Source organism: Lynx canadensis, chromosome X (assembly GCF_007474595.2).
Source record: "Lynx canadensis isolate LIC74 chromosome X, mLynCan4.pri.v2, whole genome shotgun sequence".
In the NCBI taxonomy this organism is placed as follows: domain Eukaryota; kingdom Metazoa; phylum Chordata; class Mammalia; order Carnivora; family Felidae; genus Lynx; species Lynx canadensis.
Window position 1 is genome coordinate 47,939,383 of NC_044321.2, and position 18,838 is coordinate 47,958,220.

General features: G+C 39.1%; 1 protein-coding gene across 1 annotated transcript in view; it reads left to right on the plus strand.

Moving 5' to 3' along the window:
• KLF8 (Kruppel like factor 8) overlaps nt 1-15,726 on the plus strand; it is a 51,729-nt gene extending 36,003 nt beyond the window's left edge. The window contains exon 6 of the mRNA XM_030304801.1: nt 15,530-15,726. Coding sequence (XP_030160661.1) covers nt 15,530-15,711 — 182 coding nt within the window. The 3' untranslated portion in view covers nt 15,712-15,726. The remainder of the gene's footprint in view (nt 1-15,529) is intronic.
• The last annotated feature ends 3,112 nt before the right edge of the window (nt 15,727-18,838 follow it).

Genomic DNA, 18,838 nt, shown 5'->3' on the forward strand with positions numbered 1-18,838 from the left:
GCACCCTTGAAAAAGAAAAGTTGGATGCATCACAATTCTGAACTTCAAGTTATATTAAAAAGCTTTAGTAATCAAAAAAGTATGGTAATGGCACAAAAATGGACACTTAGATGTAACAGAACAAAAGACCCAGAAATGAACGCACAACTATATGGCCAACTGATCCTCAAAGAAGTAGGAAAGAATATTAAATGGGATCAAGAATGTGTCTTCAACAAATGGTGTTGGGAAAACTGGACAGCAACATGCAAAATAATAAAAGTGGACCACTTTCTTACACCATACAAACAATAAATTCAAAATGGATTAAAGGCCTAAATGTGAGAACTGAAACCATAAAAATCCTAGAGAAGAACACAGGCAGTGACTTCTTTGATATTGGCCAATGAAATTTATTTCTAGATATCTCTCCTAACACAAGGAAACAAAAGCAAAAAATACACTGTTAGGACTATATCAAAATAAAAAGCTTCTGCACAACTAAGTAAAAAATCAATAAAAAAAGAAGGTAACCTATAGAATGGGAGAAGATATTTGCAAATGACATATCTGATAAAGGGTTAGTATCCAACATTCATAAAGAACTTATACAATTAATCACCTAAGCAAGGAATAAAATCCAGTTAAAAAATGGGCAGAATACATGAATAAATATTTTTTCCAAAGAATACATACAGATGGCCACCAGACACATGAAAAGATACTCAACATCACTTATAATCAGGGAAATACAAATCAAAACCATGATGAGACATATCACCTTACACCAATCAGAATGGCTAAAATCAACAATACAAGAAACAACACGTGTTGGCTAGGATGTGGAGAAAAAGGAACACTTGTGTACTGTTGGTGGGAATGCACACTGGTGCAGCCACTCTGGAACACAGTATGGAGGTTCTTCAAAAATTAAAAATAGAATTACCCTATGGCCCAGCAATTGCACTACTAGGTATCTACACAATGAATACAAAAATACTAACTGAAATTAATGCATGCACCCTGATCTTATAGCAGCATTATCTACAAGAGCCACATTATGGAAACAGCCCAAGTGTCCACTGACTACTGAATGGATAAATAATATGTAGTGTGTGTGTGTGTGTGTGTGTGTGTATGTGTGTGTGTGTGTGTGTGTGTATTCACACACATATACAATGTAATATTACTGAGTCTTAGAATGATATCTTGCCATTTGTAATGATGTGGATGGAGCTAGAAAGCATTATGCTAAGAAAAGTAAGTCAGTCAAAGAAAGGCAAATACCATAGGATTTCACTCATATGTGGAATTTAAGAAACAAAACAATCCAGCACAGGGAAAAAATGAAAAAACATACTCTTAACTGTAGAGAACAAAGTGATTGTTATGAGAAGGGAGGTGGGTGAGAGGATGTTAAATAGGTGATGGGAATTAAGGAGTGCACTTGTGATGAGCAATAGTTGTAGGGAAGTGCTGAATCACTGTATTGTATACCTGGAACTAACATTACAACTGTGTGTCAAGTAACTTGAATTTAAATAAAAACTTGAAAAACATAAATAAAATTGTATATATTTAATATATGCAAATTTGTGATATGATATATGTATACATTGTGAAATATACACCACAATCAAGTTAATTAACATATTCCTTACCTCATAGTTACTTTCTTGGTGATGGAAACACCTAAATTCTACACTCTTAGCAAACTTCAAGTATACAGTACAACATTGTTAACTATAGTCAAATGGTTTTCCATTAGATCTCCAGGACTTATGTATCCTGCAAAACTAACACTTTGTACCACTTATCAACATCTCACCATACACCCCACCAGCCACTAGCAATCACCATACTTTTTTAAATATATATTTTATTTTATTTTAAATTGCAGTATAGTTAATATTCCATGTTATATTGGTTTCAAGTGTACAAAATAGTGATTCAACAACAATATACATCACACAAGCCTAATTAATCACAACAGGTGCACTCCTTAATTCCCATTACACCTTTTACTCACACAAACCCACCTCCCCTCTGGTAACCATCATTTTGTTCTCTGTAATTAAGAGTTTGTTTCTTGGCTTGCCTCTCTCTTTCTCCTTTTGCCCTTTACTTTCTTAAATTCCACATATGAATGAAATCATATAGTATGTGTCTTTCTCTGGCTTATTTCACAACAGATGTATATGTTGTTATATATTTATTGCTGGTTATTGGGGTGCTCCAGTGTTATATTTCTTCCTGTTTTAGTTTTGGTAGTTTATATGTCTCTAGAAGTTTATTCATCCCTTCCAACTTGTCCAATTTGTTGGCATGTAGTTTTTCATAATATTGTCTTATAATGGTTTGTATTTCTGTGGTGTTGGTTATTATTTCTCTTCTCTCATTTGTGATTTTATTTATATGTGTCCTTTGCATTTTCTTCTTGATAACTCTGTCTAGGAGTTTGTCAATTTTATTAATTTTTTCAAAGAACCACATCCTCATTTTATTTATCTCTTTTTTTTCTATATCGTTTATTTCTGCTCTAATTTTTATTATTTCATTCCTTCTACTGGCTTTGTGCTTTGTTCTTTTTCTAGCTTTTTTTAGGTATAAGGTTAGATTGTTTACTTGAGATTTTTCTTCTTGGAGTAACCCTGTATTGCTATATATTTCCCTCTTAGGACCACTTTTGCTGCAACTCAGTATTTAGAGCATTGTGTTGTCATTTTCATGTGTTTCCCTGTCTGTTTTTTTTATTCTTCTTTTATTTTCCGGCTGACCCATTCATTGTTTAGTAGTATGTTGTGTAACCTTTTGTATTTTTTATCTTTCCAGATTTTGTTGTAATGTACTTCTAGTTTCATAAGAGTTGTAGTCAAAAAAATGGTCCATGGTATTATTTCAATCTTTCTGTATTTGTTGAGGCTTATTGTGTGACCTAATGTATAATCTGTTCTGCATAATGTTCCCTGTGCACTTGAAAAGATTGTGTGTTCTACTGTTTTAAGAAGGAATGTTCTGAATATATCTGTTAAGTCCATCTGGTCCAGTGTGTCATTCAAAACCATTGATTCTTTGTCGATTTTCTGTTTATTTGATCTGTCCATTGATGTAAGTGGGGTGTTAAAAATTATTATATTATTGTCAATAAGTTCCTTTATGTTTATCATTAATTGTTTTATATATTTGGGTGAGACCATATCAAGTACATAAATATTTCCAATTGTATATCTTCTTGCTTGATTTCCTCTTTATGATTATATAGTGCCATTATTTGTCTCATGTTAGTATTTGTTTTAAATTGTAGTTTGTCTGATGTAAGTATTACTACTCTTTCTTTTGACACCCATTTGTATGAAAAATGCCTCTCCTTCCCCTCACTTTCAATCTTTAGGTGTCTTAAGGTCTACAATGAATCTCTTTTATATATATATATATATATATGAAATTTATTGACAAATTGGTTTCCATACAACACCCAGTGCTCATCCCAAAAGGTGCCCTCCTCAATACCCATCACCCACCCTCCCCTCCCTCCCACCCCCCATCAACCCTCAGTTTGTTCTCAGTTTTTAACAGTCTCTTATGCTTTGGCTCTCTCCCACTCTAACCTCTTTTTTTTTTTTCTCCTTCCCCTCCCCCATGGGTTCCTGTTAAGTTTCTCAGGATCCACATAAGAGTGAAACCATATGGTATCTGCCTTTCTCTGTATGGCTTATTTCACTTAGCATTACACTGTCCAGTTCCATCCACGTTGCTACAAAAGGCCATATTTCATTTTTTTCTCATTGCCACGTAGTATTCCATTGTGTATATATACCACAATTTCTTTATCCATTCATCAGTGGATGGACATTTAGGCTCTTTCCATAATTTGGCTATTGTTGAGAGTGCTGCTATGAACATTGGGGTACAAGTGCCCCTATGCATCAGTACTCCTGTATCCCTTGGATAAATTCCTAGCAGTGCTATTGCTGGGTCATAGGGTAGGTCTATTTTTAATTTTCTGAGGAACCTCCACACTGCTTTCCAGAGCGGCTACAATGAATCTCTTGTAGGAAGCATAGAGATGGGTCTTTTTAACATTTATTCTGACATCCTATGTCTTTTGATGGAGCATTTATTCCATTTACATTCAAATCAATTACTGATAGATATGGATTTAGTATCATTTTGTTACATCTTTTGATATTGTTTCTGAAAATTTTCTTTTTCTAATCCTTTCTGGTCTTTGTCACTTTTGGTCTCTCCTTTTCACTCAAAAAGTTCCCTTTAATATTTCCTGCATGGATGGTTTTGTGGTCATGAACTCCTTTAGTTTTTATTTTTCAGGGAAACTATTTATCTCTCCTCCTATTCTGAATGATAACCTTGCTAAATCAGGCATTCGGCTCCAGATTTTTTCCCATTCAGCACTTTGAATATACCATGCCATTCACTTCTACCTTGCTCCTGTTTTTGTTGAGAAATCTCCAGATAGCCTTATGTGTCTTTCTTTTATGTTAAGGAATTATTTTGTCTTCCTACTTTTAAGATTTTTCTTTATCACATTTTGCAAATTTAATTACAAAATGTCTTGTTAATGACCTGCTTTTGTTGATTTTGATGGGAGTTATCTGCCTCCTGTATCTGGTTGTCTGTTTCCTTCCCCAGAGTAGGGAAGTTTTCAGCTATTAATTTCTTCAAATAAATTTTGTGCCCCCCCTTTTTTTCTGTGCTTCATCTTGGACTTTTATAATAGGGATGTTATTATGTGCGATGGAGTCTCTGAATTCCCTAAATCTGTTCCCATGATTCATAATTCTTCCTTCTCTCTTTTGGTTAGCTTAATTGCTTTCCATTACTTTGTCTTCTAGGTCTCTAATTCACTCCTCTGCTTCTTCCAGCCTGCTCTCCCTTGCATCATGGGTATTTCTAATCCTGTTTATTGCACTTTTCATCTCTGATTGATTCTTTTTTAAGTCTTTTATCTTTATAGTAATGGTCTCACTGATGTCTTGTATACTTTTCGCAAGCTCAGTGTGTATCCTTATGATTAGTGCTGTTAATTCTCCATCGGGCATGTTACTTATATCTGTTTCCCTTATATCTTTCCCCATGGCCTCTTCTTGTTCCTTCATTTGGGATAAATTCCTCCATCTTTGCATTTTGTTTAAGTCTCTGCCTTATTGTTTGTATTAGAAAAGCCACTTATGTCTCCTGTTTCTGAAAATAATGGCCTTAGGAAGAGGTCATGTAGTGCTCAGGGACTGGTACTTCAAGGAGTGTCTCTGGCGTTTGCTGCATGCACTCTGCTATTGTGTCTTGGCTGCTTTATCCTTCAGGCCAGTGGTCTTCACAGACTTTTCTTGCCTACTGTGGGAAGTGTTTGGTCCTTGGCCTGAATGTGGTGAGTTTTAACTTGTTATGCTCTGGTGTGCTTATGAAATGAAACCTGTCACCATCTCCTCAGAAATGGGGCCATGCAGACCTCTCTGGTCGGAAATGTGTTGTGGGCAGCTGTTTGTGCTGGTCTTAGGGAGAAGTCTGTTGCACTCGGTTCAGGTAAGCATGACTGAGAAGGGCTGTCCCACTAGAGTGCAGGGGTGTGGGGCCTGGTGTATGCAAATTAGGCAGCCAGTGTTAGCACTGAACTGTTTCCAGCATGTGGCTCTGTTTATGCTGAGGGGAATAGGAGGATAATGGCACCAGACAGCTCCCTTTTTCCCAGAGAGATGTCTCTGGGAAAGGTGCCACTCAGGGACATACTCAGAAGAGTGAATTGTCTTCACTTCATGTGCCTGAGGCACTCTTCAGATTGCTGTTTCCATACTGTCTCCCACTGTGTTATTATTTGCCTGCTTACTCTCTTGGAGCTGTGAAGTGCCTTCTGGGCTCTATCCCATCCAAGTTTGCTATCCTTTAAAACTACAAGTTTTTTTTTTTTTAATTAAATTTATTGACAAATTGGTTTCCATACAACACCCAGTGCTCATCCAAAAGGTGCCCTCCTCAATACCCATCACCCACCTTCCCCTCCCTCCCACCCCCCATCAACCCTCAGTTTGTTCTCAGTTTTTAACAGTCTCTTATGCTTTGGCTCTCTCCCACTCTAACCTCTTTTTTTTTTTTTTCCTTCCCCTCCCCCATGGGTTCCTGTTAAGTTTCTCAGGATCCACATAAGAGTGAAACCATATGGTATCTGTCTTACTCTGTATGGCTTATTTCACTTAGCATTACACTCTCCAGTTCCATCCACGTTGCTACAAAGGGCCATATTTCATTTTTTCTCATTGCCACATAGTACTCCATTGTGTATATATACCACAATTTCTTTATCCATTCATCAGTTGATGGACATTTAGGCTCTTTCCATAATTTGGCTATTGTTGAGAGTGCTGCTATGAACATTGGGGTACAAGTGCCCCTATGCATCAGTACTCCTGTATCCCTTGGATAAATTCCTAGCAGTGCTATTGCTGGGTCATAGGGTAGGTCTATTTTTAATTTTCTGAGGAACCTCCACACTGCTTTCCAGAGCGGCTGCACCAATTTGCATTCCCACCAACAGTGCAAGAGGGTTCCCGTTTCTCCACATCCTCTCCAGCATCTATAGTCTCCTGATTTGTTCATTTTGGCCACTCTGACTGGCGTGAGGTGATACCTGAGTGTGGTTTTGATTTGTATTTCCCTGATAAGGAGCGACACTGAACATCTTTTCATGTGCCTGTTGGCCATCTGGATGTCTTCTTTAGAGAAGTGTCTATTCATGTTTTCTGCCCATTTCTTCACTGGGTTCTTTGTTTTTCGGGTGTGGAGTTTGGTGAGCTCTTTATAGATTTTAGATACTAGCCCTTTGTCCGATATGTCATTTGCAAATATCTTTTCCCATTCCGTTGGTTGCCTTTTAGTTTTGTTGGTTGTTTCCTTTGCTGTGCAGAAGCTTTTTATCTTCATAAGGTCCCAGTAATTCACTTTTGCTTTTAATTCCCTTGCCTTTGGGGATGTGTCGAATAAGAGATTGCTACGGCTGAGGTCAGAGAGATCTTTTCCTGCTTTATCCTCTAAGGTTTTGATGGTTTCCTGTCTCACATTTAGGTCCTTTATCCATTTTGAGTTTATTTTTGTAAATGGTGTGAGAAAGTGGTCTAGTTTCAACCTTCTGCATGTTGCTGTCCAGTTCTCCCAGCACCATTTGTTAAAGAGGCTGTCTTTTTTCCATTGGATGTTCTTTCCTGCTTTGTCAAAGATGAGTTGGCCATACGTTTGTGGGTCTAGTTCTGGGGTTTCTATTCTATTCCATTGGTCTGTGTGTCTGTTTTTGTGCCAATACCATGCTGTCTTGATGATGACAGCTTTGTAGTAGAGGCTAAAGTCTGGGATTGTGATGCCTCCTGCTTTGGTCTTCTTCTTCAAAATTCCTTTGGCTATTCGGGGCCTTTTGTGGTTCCATATGAATTTTAGGATTGCTTGTTCTAGTTTCGAGAAGAATGCTGGTGCAATTTTGATTGGGATTGCATTGAATGTGTAGATAGCTTTGGGTAGTATTGACATTTTGACAATATTTATTTTTCCAATCCATGAGCAGGGAATGTCTTTCCATTTCTTTAAGTCTTCTTCAATTACCTTCATAAGCTTTCTATAGTTTTCAGCATACAGATCCTTTACATCTTTGGTTAGATTTATTCCTAGGTATTTTATGCTTCTTGGTGCAATTGTGAATGGGATCATTTTCTTTATTTGTCTTTCTGTTGCTTCATTGTTAGTGTATAAGAATGCAACTGATTTCTGGACATTGATTTTGTATCCTGCAACTTTGCTGAATTCATGTATCAGTTCTAGCAGACTTTTGGTGGAGTCTATCGGATTTTCCATGTATAATATCATGTCATCTGCAAAAAGCGAAAGCTTGACTTCATCTTTGCCAATTTTGATGCCTTTGATTTCCTTTTGTTGTCTGATTGCTGATGCTAGAACTTCCAGCACTATGTTAAACAACAGCGGTGAGAGTGGGCATCCCTGTCGTCTTACTGATCTCAGGGAAAAAGCTCTCAGTTTTTCCCCGTTGAGGATGATGTTGGCTGTGGGCTTTTCATAAATGGCTTTGATGATCTTTAAGTATGTTCCTTCTATCCCGACTTTCTCAAGGGTTTTTATTAAGAAAGGGTGCTGGATTTTGTCAAAGGCCTTTTCTGCATCGATTGACAGGATCATATGGTTCTTCTCTTTTTTTTTGTTAATGTGATGTATCACGTTGATTGATTTGTGAATGTTGAACCAGCCCTGCATCCCAGGAATGAATCCCACTTGATCATGGTGAATAATTCTTTTTATATGCTGTTGAAAATCGATTTGCTAGTATCTTATTGAGAATTTTTGCATCCATATTCATCAGGGATATTGGCCTGTAGTTCTCTTTTTTTACTGGGTCTCTGTCTGGTTTAGGAATCAAAGTAATACTGGCTTCATAGAATGAGTCTGGAAGTTTTCCTTCCCTTTCTATTTCTTGGAATATCTTGAGAAGGATAGGTATTATCTCTGCTTTAAATGTCTGGTAGAACTCCCCTGGGAAGCCATCTGGTCCTGGACTCTTATTCTTGGGAGATTTTTGATAACCGATTCAATTTCTTCGCTGGTTATGGGTCTGTTCAAGCTTTCTATTTCCTCCTGATTGAGTTTTGGAAGAGTGTGGGTGTTCAGGAATGTGTCCATTTCTTCCAGGTTGTCCAATTTGTTGGCATATAATTTTTCATAGTATTCCCTGATAATTGTTTGTATCTCTGAGGGATTGGTTGTAATAATTCCATTTTCATTCATGATTTTATCTATTTGGGTCATCTCCCTTTTCTTTTTGAGAAGCCTGGCTAGAGGTTTGTCAATTTTGTTTATTTTTTCAAAAAACCAACTCTTGGTTTCGTTGATCTGCTCTACAGTTTTTTTAGATTCTATATTGTTTATTTCTGCTCTGATCTTTATTATTTCTCTTCTTCTGCTGGGTTTAGGCTGCCTTTGCTGTTCTGCTTCTATTTCCTTTAGGTGTGCTGTTAGATTTTGTATTTGGGATTTTTCTTGTTTCTTGAGATAGGCCTGGATTGCAATGTATTTTCCTCTCAGGACTGCCTTCGCTGCGTCCCAAAGCGTTTGGATTGTTGTATTTTCATTTTCGTTTGTTTCCATATATTTTTTGATTTCTTCTCTAATTGCCTGGTTGACCCACTCATTCGTTAGTAGGGTGTTCTTTAACCTCCACGCTTTTGGAGGTTTTCCAGACTTTTTCCTGTGGTTGATTTCAAGCTTCATAGCATTGTGGTCTGAAAGTATGCATGGTATAATTTCAACTCTTGTAAACTTATGAAGGGCTGTTTTGTGACCCAGTATATGATCTATCTTGGAGAATGTTCCATGTGCACTCGAGAAGAAAGTATATTCTGTTGTTTTGGGATGCAGAGTTCTAAATAGATCTGTCAAGTCCATCTGATCCAATGTCTCATTCAGGGCCCTTGTTTCTTTATTGACCGTGTGTCTAGATGATCTATCCATTTCTGTAAGTGGGGTGTTAAAGTCCCCTGCAATTACCACATTCTTATCAATAAGGTTGCTTCTGTTTATGAGTAATTGTTTTATATACTTGGGGGCTCCGGTATTCGGCGCATAGACATTTATAATTGTTAGCTCTTCCTGATGGATAGACCCTGTAACTATTATATAATGTCCTTCTTCATCTCTTGTTACAGCCTTTAATTGAAAGTCTAGTTTGTCTGATATAAGTATGGCTACTCCAGCTTTCTTTTGGCTTCCAGTAGCATGATAAATAGTTCTCCATCCCCTCACTCTGAATCTAAAGGTGTCCTCAGGTCTAAAATGAGTCTCTTGTAGACAGCAAATAGATGGGTCTTGTTTTTTATCCATTCTGATACCCTATGTCTTTTGGTTGGCGCATTTAATCCGTTTACATTCAGTGTTATTATAGAAAGATACGGGTTTAGAGTCATTGTGATGTCTGTATGTTTTATGCTTGTTGTGATGTCTCTGGTACTTTGTCTCACAGGGTCCCCCTTAGGATCTCTTGTAGGGCTGGTTTAGTGGTGACAAATTCCTTCAGTTTTTGTTTGTTTGGGAAGACCTTTATCTCTCCTTCTATTCTAAATGACAGACTTGCTGGATAAAGGATTCTCGGCTGCATATTTTTGCTGTCTAGCACCCTGAAAATCTCGTGCCAATTCTTTCTGGCCTGCCAAGTTTCAAAAGAGAGATCAGTCACGAGTCTTATAGGTCTCCCTTTATATGTGAGGGCACGTTTACCCCTTGCTGCTTTCAGAATTTTCTCTTTATCCTTGTATTTTGCCAGTTTCACTATGATATGTCGTGCAGAAGATCGATTCAAGTTACGTCTGAAGGGAGTTCTCTGTGCCTCTTGGATTTCAATGCCTTTTTCCTTCCCCAGTTCAGGGAAGTTCTCAGCTATGATTTCTTCAAGTACCCCTTCAGCACCTTTCCCTCTCTCTTCCTCCTCTGGAATACCAATTATGCGTATATTATTTCTTTTTAGTGTATCACTTAGTTCTCTAATTTTCCCCTCATACTCCTGGATTTTTTTCTCTCTCTTTTTCTCAGCTTCCTCTTTTTCCATAACTTTATCTTCTAGTTCACCTATTCTCTCCTCTGCCTCTTCCATCCGAGCTGTGGTGGTTTGCATTTTGTTTTGCATTTCATTTAAAGCGTTTTTCAGCTCCTCGTGACTGTTCCTTAGTCCCTTGATCTCTGTAGCAAGAGATTCTCTGCTGTCCTGTATACTGTTTTCCAGCCCAGCGATTAATTTTATGACTATTATTCTAAATTCACTTACTGTTATATTATTTAAATCCTTTTTGATCAGCTCATTAGCTGTTGTTATTTCCTGGAGATTCTTCTGAGGGGAATTCTTCTGCTTGGTCATTTTGGATAGTCCCTGGTGTGGTGAGGACCTGCAGGGCACTTCCCCTGTGCTGTGGTGTATAACTGGAGTTGGTGGGCGGGGCCGCAGTCAGTCCTGATGTCTGCCCCCAGCCCACCGCTGGGGCCACAGTCAGACTGGTGTGTGCCTTCTCTTCCCCTCTCCTAGGGGCGGGATTCACTGTGGGGTGGCGTGGCCCGTCTGGGCTACTTGCACACTGCCAGGCTTGTGATGCTGGGGATCTGGCGTATTAGCTGGGGTGGGAAGGCAAGGTGCACGGCGGCAGGGGGGGCAGGCTTAGCTCGCTTCTCCTTAGGTGATCCACTTCAGGAGGGGCCCTGTGGCAGCCGGAGGGAGTCAGATCCGCTGCCGGAGGTTTGGCTCCGCAGAAGCACAGAGTTGGGTGTTTGCGCGGAGCGAGCAATTTCCCTGGCCGGAACCGGTTCTCTTTGGGATTTTGGCTGGGGGATGGGCGGGGGAGATGGCGCTGGCGAGCGCCTTTGTTCCCCGCCAAACTGAGCTCTGTCGTCCGGGGGCTCCGCAGCTCACCCTCCCTTTGTCCTCCAGCCTTCCCGCTTTCCGAGCAGAGCTGTTAACTTATGACCTCCCAGACGCTAAGTCGCGCTTGCTGTGGGAACACAGTCCATCAGGCCCCTCCGCTTTTGCAAGCCGGACTCGAGGGCTCTGCTTGGCTGGCGAGCCGCCCCTCCGCCCCGGCTCCCTCCCGCCAGTCCGTGGAGCGCGCACCGCCTCGCTGCCCTTCCTACCCTCTTCCGTGGGCCTCTCTTCTGCACTTGGGTCCGGTGACTCCGTTCTGCTAATCCTCTGGCGGTTTTCTGGGTTATTTAGGCAGGTGTAGGTGGAATCTAAGTGATCAGCAGGACGCGCGGTGAGCCCAGCGTCCTCCTATGCCGCCATCTTCCTGTGCCTCTTCCTAAAACTACAAGTTTTAAGCTCTATTGATTGCAGGAACTCAGGAATTTCACCCCCCCCTCCCCCGCTTTACCAAGACAGTGGCTTTGGGAAGCACTCATTCTTGTGCATTCCCTTGTGAGCTCCTCTGGTTGTGTTCATGGGACAAGGTGAGCTTAGGGTCCTCCTACTCCATCGTCATCTTTTCCCCAACTTTTTAGTGGTTTTTGATATATAGTTACCATTAGGTTTGTGTATAGCCTCTTCTGCATATAGTGGTCTATATTAAGTTGATTGTCATTTAAATTTGAACCCATTTTTCATTCCTCCCCTCCCCATGTTTTGGGTAAATGTTTTTATATTTTACATCCTTTTATTTTGTGAGTTTGTTGACCCATTTTTTACAAAAATATTCATTTTTATTGTTTTTGTGTTTCCTACCTTCAGACTGTCACTTTTGATCTTTTTTTTTCCACTCAAAGAATCCCCTTTAATATTTATTGCAGGGCTGGTTTAGTGCTCAGGAACTTCTTTAGTATTTGTTTGCCTGAAAAACTCTTTATCTCTCCTTCTATTCTGAATGATAGCTTTGCTGGACAGAGTGTTCTTGGCTGCGTATTTTTTTCCATTCAGCAGTTTGAATATATCGTGCCACTCCCTTCTGACTTGCAAAGTTTCTGTTAAAAAAATCTTCTGCCTTATAGGTTCCCCTTGTCACTTATTGTCTTCTTTTGTCTTGCTGCCTTAAAAATGTTTCTTTATAACTTATTTTTGCCAACTTAATTACTACATGTCTTGGTTTGGGTCTGCCTTTGTTGATTTTGATGGCAGTTCTCTGTGCTTCCCTGATCTGGATACCTGTTTCCTTCCCCAGGTTAGTGAAATTTTCAGCTACTATTTCCTCAAATAAATTTTCTGTCCATTCTCTCTCTCTCTGATTTTTCTGGGACTCCTATTATATGAATGTTATTATGTCTGATGTAGTTACTGATTTCCCTAACTCTTATTTTGCATAATTCTTTTTTCTTTCTTCTGTTCATCTTGATTAGAGTAATGGTACTGTATATTCTAGTTCACTAATATGTTCCTTTCCTTTTTCCAGCTTGCTGTTAATTCCATCAAGTGTGTTTGTCATTTTGTGTATTGGCCCTTTTATCTCTGTTATGATATTCCTCATTTCAATGTTAAGGGTCTCACTCATGTCTTCCACTCTTTTCTCAAACCCATTGGGTTTCCTTATGATCATTACTTTAGATGATCTTTCAGGCATGTTACTTATATTGGTTTCGCTTAGGTCTCTGGCTGTGTCCTCATCCTTTTCTTTCATTTGGAATAAATTTATCTTTCTTTTCATTTTGTCTAAGTCTCTTTGTCTGTTTCCGTGTGTTAAGAAAGTTATGCCACCTGTTCTTGAGGGTAATGGCTTTATGAAGAAGTCCTGTAGTGCCCTGTTCTGTGGTGGCTCCGGTTCCCCAAGTGCTCACACTTCCCAAAGTGTCTCCATTGTGTGCTGTTTGTGTTCTGCTGTTTTGTCCTGACGACTTTATCCCTCAGGCCAGTCATTTGTAGAGGCTATCTTGTCTACTGTGGTGTTATGGGAAGTGTTTGGTCCATGACCTAAATGTGGTGCTTTTTAACTAGTTGTGCTTTGGTCTGTTTGTGAAAGGAGACCTTTTGCTACTGCTGCTGAAACTGAGTCTCTACAAAACTCCCAAGTTGGGAGACACAATTTGAGCAGAGTTTTGAGGCAGTCTTCCGGGGGAGGGCAGCCACTGTTCTGGGACTGAGGCAAGCTAGACTTGGAGTAGTGGTTCCACCAGAACATGGGGTGGGGAGACTTGGTACAAGCAGGTGAGGTAGAGAGTACAGACAATGTGCTGGTTTCCACAGGTTGCCCTGTGCTTATGCTAAAGGACAAGGGAGGGAAATGGCACCAGCCAGTTCCTTTGTTCCTAGAAGGGTCCCTCCATAAACACTGCCTGTCTTGGATATGCTCTGAGATGAGTAAATAACCTCCCCACTCTGTGCCCCTGACACTCCTCTGTTAGAAGTTTCCATGCTGTATGTCCATTGTTGTGTGTGTGTGTGTGTGTGTGTGTGTGTGTGTTTCTTTATTTGCCTGCCTTCTCTCCAGAAGCCGCTATGTCCTCCAGGCTCTAACCCATCCAAGCCCACTGACCTTTAAAACTCTAGGCTTTAAGCCCTGCTCATTGTGAGAACTCATGAAATTCAGTCCCTCTTTCTTTCTAAGCAATTGATATGGGGATTTTTTTCCCCTGTGTGCTCCACTTTCTGTTAGTCTGACTCTTGCCCTTCTCCGTAACTGTGGCTCCCTCTCCACCACAGTGGCCACAATATGTTTCTCTCCCAAACTCTCTTTTCACTTCCTACCTTCTTCAATGTGGTGTCTTCTCTATCATTAGTTGTGGAGTTTGTTCTGCCAGTCTTCAGGCCGATTTCTCAGGTATTTAGGATGATTTGGTAGTTATCAAGTTGCATTCATGGGACAAGGTGGGCCTAGGGTCCTCCTACTCTATCACCATCTTCCAACCACCAATCTCCCTGCGCCTATATAAAAATTTTTATTATAAGATACATCATGATTTTAAAAACATTCAAACAATACAGAAATATGGGGAAAAAAGGAAAAGTCACTTTTCTACTATTCTCATCCTTATTTTCTATATATCCACTCACTGTTAATCATTTCTCATAATTTACACTTAAGTGTATTGGTACTGCCTTTATTCTGAGTATATACATATGTGGTGTGTGATCCATACACCATAATGGGGGTCATACGGTGTTAATGTTTTTTATATTACTTTTTAAAATCTTTAAGTTTATTTATTTATTTGGAAAGAGACAGAGAGATCAGGGGAGGGGAAAAGAGAAAGGTAGAGAGAGAATTCCAAGCAGTCTCTGTGCTGTCAGCACAGAATCTGTGCTGAACTCATGAACCTGGGGTCAAACTCACAAACTGTGAGATGATGATCTGAGCCAAAACCAAGAATCAGATACTTCACCTACTGAGCCACCTTGTTGCCCCTTTCATTTAGCTTTCTATATGGAGCATACATATCCCATATACAATCCAGATGCAACATAAGGATACTAAGCATGGAGCTATTTCAAAAAGTTTGATGAGCTTCTTCCAACACCATTCCATGCCCTTGAGTTTCTGACCTTACACAGAAGGCCTGTAGCCTTAGCTGAGGGCCTATTCTAGTGAATCACATTGTGTCTGTGTATATGGCTTTATTTTTGAATATATATTAGGATATATTAGAAGAGAGGATATAGTTACTATAATGTGGTATGGTAGAAAGCGTCAGAGACCTGGGTTTGCATCCACTTTTTATTGTTCACTGTGATAAAAAAAAAAAAAAAAAGATGTCTCAAACATCCCGTGAGGTATTTTTATCCCCCTTTAAAGCTGAAGTAACAGAGATTGAACCAGGGAGAAGTGACTTATTTAAAGTCACACATCTAATACATAGTAGAGCCAGAATTCAAGCAAAGGCCTGTTTCAGGCAGAACCTGTGTGGTTTCTACTCTACCATTTTTGGCTCTTCTTTAGTACATCTGTAAGGATAGAGAAAATTTCTTCAAAGTGATTGCCACAAATTTTGACCAAAGCATTGATAAAAGATTAAGTACTCTGTTCTCTTTCCAGTATCCAAATATCTCTTCTCTGACTCCCTTTGTTTTGTCATATCCCCCTTTTAGGAGAGAAGCCTTATAAATGTACCTGGGATGGCTGTTCCTGGAAATTTGCTCGTTCAGATGAGCTCACCCGCCATTTTCGCAAGCACACAGGCATCAAGCCCTTCCAGTGCACAGACTGCAACCGTAGCTTCTCTCGCTCTGACCACCTATCCCTGCACCGCAGGCGCCATGACACAATGTGAGAAGCATAGACTACACCAGAAGAGCTGTGCTGGTCTTGTGTGTGTGTGTGTGTGTGTGTGTGTGTGTGTGTATGCATGCACACCGAGATCATAACCATCTTTTCCTCTTTGACTTCAGCTTGCCTCAGGGATGGGGTAGGCGCAGCTCACTGAGCCAGGTTGATGAGACTGTAGGAAAAAATAGATGGTCTCCCATGGGGGCTCCTCATATTCTACTTTCACTTCTCCACTGTCCAGTCTCCAATTTTTTCAGCTTTGCATGGATTGAATTCCAGTGTGGCACCCATGGCTTCCCCCCATTTCTCCACCATACCCTTGCTCTGACATAAGACATTTCCCTACAAAAACAAAACAGGAAATCAAACTCAAGGCTGTGAACAATCATGCACTGCTTTTTATTCCAATTTGTCTCTTATTTTCTAGAATTCTTATCTTTTCTTTCTTTTTTTTTTTGGAATCAGCATTTAAGAGTGGTTGGTAGTGTCTTAAAATGACATTTTGTAAATTTCCTAAATATAAAAAGGCATAATAATTTAGTTGATTGTTAAGATTTACAGGGATTTGGGTCCTGAGTATAGGGCTCATCCTCAGTGAATAAGATGAGTCCCTTGCCAAACTGAAAGATTTTGTAAATCCAATCCTATATGTTATTACAGTTTGGTTTTCAGAAAGTGCTGATGCTTCTTCACAAGTCTATCAGAAGGAATGAAATGATCTTCTCCTACTTGTCCTCTTTTTCTTCATCCTTCTTCAGGATAAAGATTTGGCTGCACAGTTATCTTCTCCATTAGGTTAAATTTGAAAAAGCTTTCAAAGCACACACTGACATGCCAGTAGGGAGAAAAGTGTTCCAGGAAAATATGTTGGGCAGCAACAGGAACAAACAAAACCAGTATAATTCTGAAAACAAATAGAGGGGGACTTTCATTTGGATTTCAGAAGCTCTTAATCACAAACCTCATTCAAATGGCAGCCTGTTGAGGCAGTGTCTTGAGGGGCTGTTTATTCTTTTGTTTATGTAAAGCAACTGTTTTGAGCATATTGCATGGTGAGAAATCACACACTGGGGTTATTTTATACAGAAGTGAGGGGTTAGAAGAAAAAAAATGTGCTCATTCTGTGGCATTATTAGCATGAATTCTTATATTTCAAATGGAATTTAAAAGGATTTTAGAGAAAACTGACACAAAAAACCATCTGATGTTCTGCAACTGCTATAAACCGCTAGCCATTTCTTTACCATTAAGGCAGGTTACATATTATACGCATCTGATTACCCAATTGGACTTTTAAGTAATAGTCTCTGGGACATCAAACCCTCTGTTCTAGGCTGTGGACTTCAGATCTACCTCCAAATGGCATATTTTCTCTACCTGGGGGCAGGGAGGGCTTTGCATCACTTAGTTTTAAATTCAGCCTCTCTTCTAAAGGTTGTCTTCATATTGAACCCCTTTTCCGTGGCAGATATTCAATCAGTCCCTGTGTGAATACTTTAGGTTACTACTTCCAAAGACCATCCATTCCAACTAAATCGAGAAATTCTAGTACCAAGAATGGATCTTATTAACCACTTAGTACTATCTATCATTTATATTTTAAAGATGAAACAAATATGGGCCAGATCCTTTCCCCAGATTTTTTATTGAAGTGTTATAGATCTGTGCACCCATTCTCCCAGGGATCACATTCTAAAACCAAAATAAAGAAAAATTTTACATAATTGGTTGCAGTATTTCTCCAATTTTATATGCTATGCTTCAGAAAACTAGACCACTCACAGTATTATTTACAGTTGATTAAATACTAAGTAAAATGTGTTTGTGGTCATTGGTATATAACATTAGACACACAATTTTTCTATTCAAACACTGTCTATAATATTTCATATTTGATTTACCTCATTTTCACTTACAGTGTCTTTCCAGACTATAAACTGTCATAAATTCAAAGACTGTATGTTTCTCAAAATGACATACGAATTTTTAATATTATTGTTATTTTGATATAGGCTTTCCCCTGACTTTGGGTGTTCAAGTTACACACTGTAAACTAATTGATGAAGCATTAGGAGATATCTAGGGCCAGTCTGTTAAAGGGAAATTCTATGTAGCTATAAGACAGATGGTTAAAGGTGAATTACCATCACACATAAGTTTAAGCATTTAATTGGGTAGTTGATGTGGCATTTCATAGTAAAGAGCTTAGCCATTTTCTCCAGAACTTTGATCCTGAGTCTCCTTTTCTAGAGTACATACATAAATGACTTGTGCCCCTTGGACCTCAGGATCTTTTGCACTGAGCATATAATCTTATAAATAAAGGCTATCAATCATACTGTTGTACTAAGATGATCAAATTAAGTTTCTAAATACTGGTATCTCTGACATCCTTAAGTCTAACCCTTTACTCATTTTTTTCCCCTTCAAAGTAATGTGGGACTTTGTTAATGCTTTATTGTTACAAAACATTTCAAACCCTATTCTCATTGCCCTGTCCCCTCCAAATAATGGTTAAAAAAATCCTTCCAGTTATTTACATATATTGTAATAAATATGTCTAAATGCATTTAGAGTGTTTCATAGAGATCCAAATACAGTACACTATAGTAGTACACCAAAACTACATATAATTTTGCTAAATAAACAGTGAGATGGAAAGGAACTATTTTAGCTGACATTTGGAATTAATTGAATTTACTGTGCTCATGCCAGCAAAGCACCATTAAGTGGACATTTCCCATGACATGAAAAATGGCCTTGTTTGATAAGGTTGGATAATATTCTGGGATTCGTTGCCATGGAATTCTTCCATCTTTAGATGATTGGTAGTTGAACATAGGTATCAATAATTATGATTGGAGAATTCAGGGAAAACTATGAGGAATTGAACTGGTTGGGTAGGTTAGGTGGATTGAATTATGGTAACACAAAATGTTTCTGAGAGTAAGATCTTTTTTTTAAGAGTAAGATATTTTTAAATAAACTTTTTTAAATTTAACCTTTTAATATTTATTTTTGAAAGAGAACATAAGTGGGGGTGGGCAGATAGAGAGGGAGACACAGAATCTGAAGCTGGCTGCAGGCTCTGAGCTGTCCGCACAGAGTCCAACATGGGGCTCGAACTCACA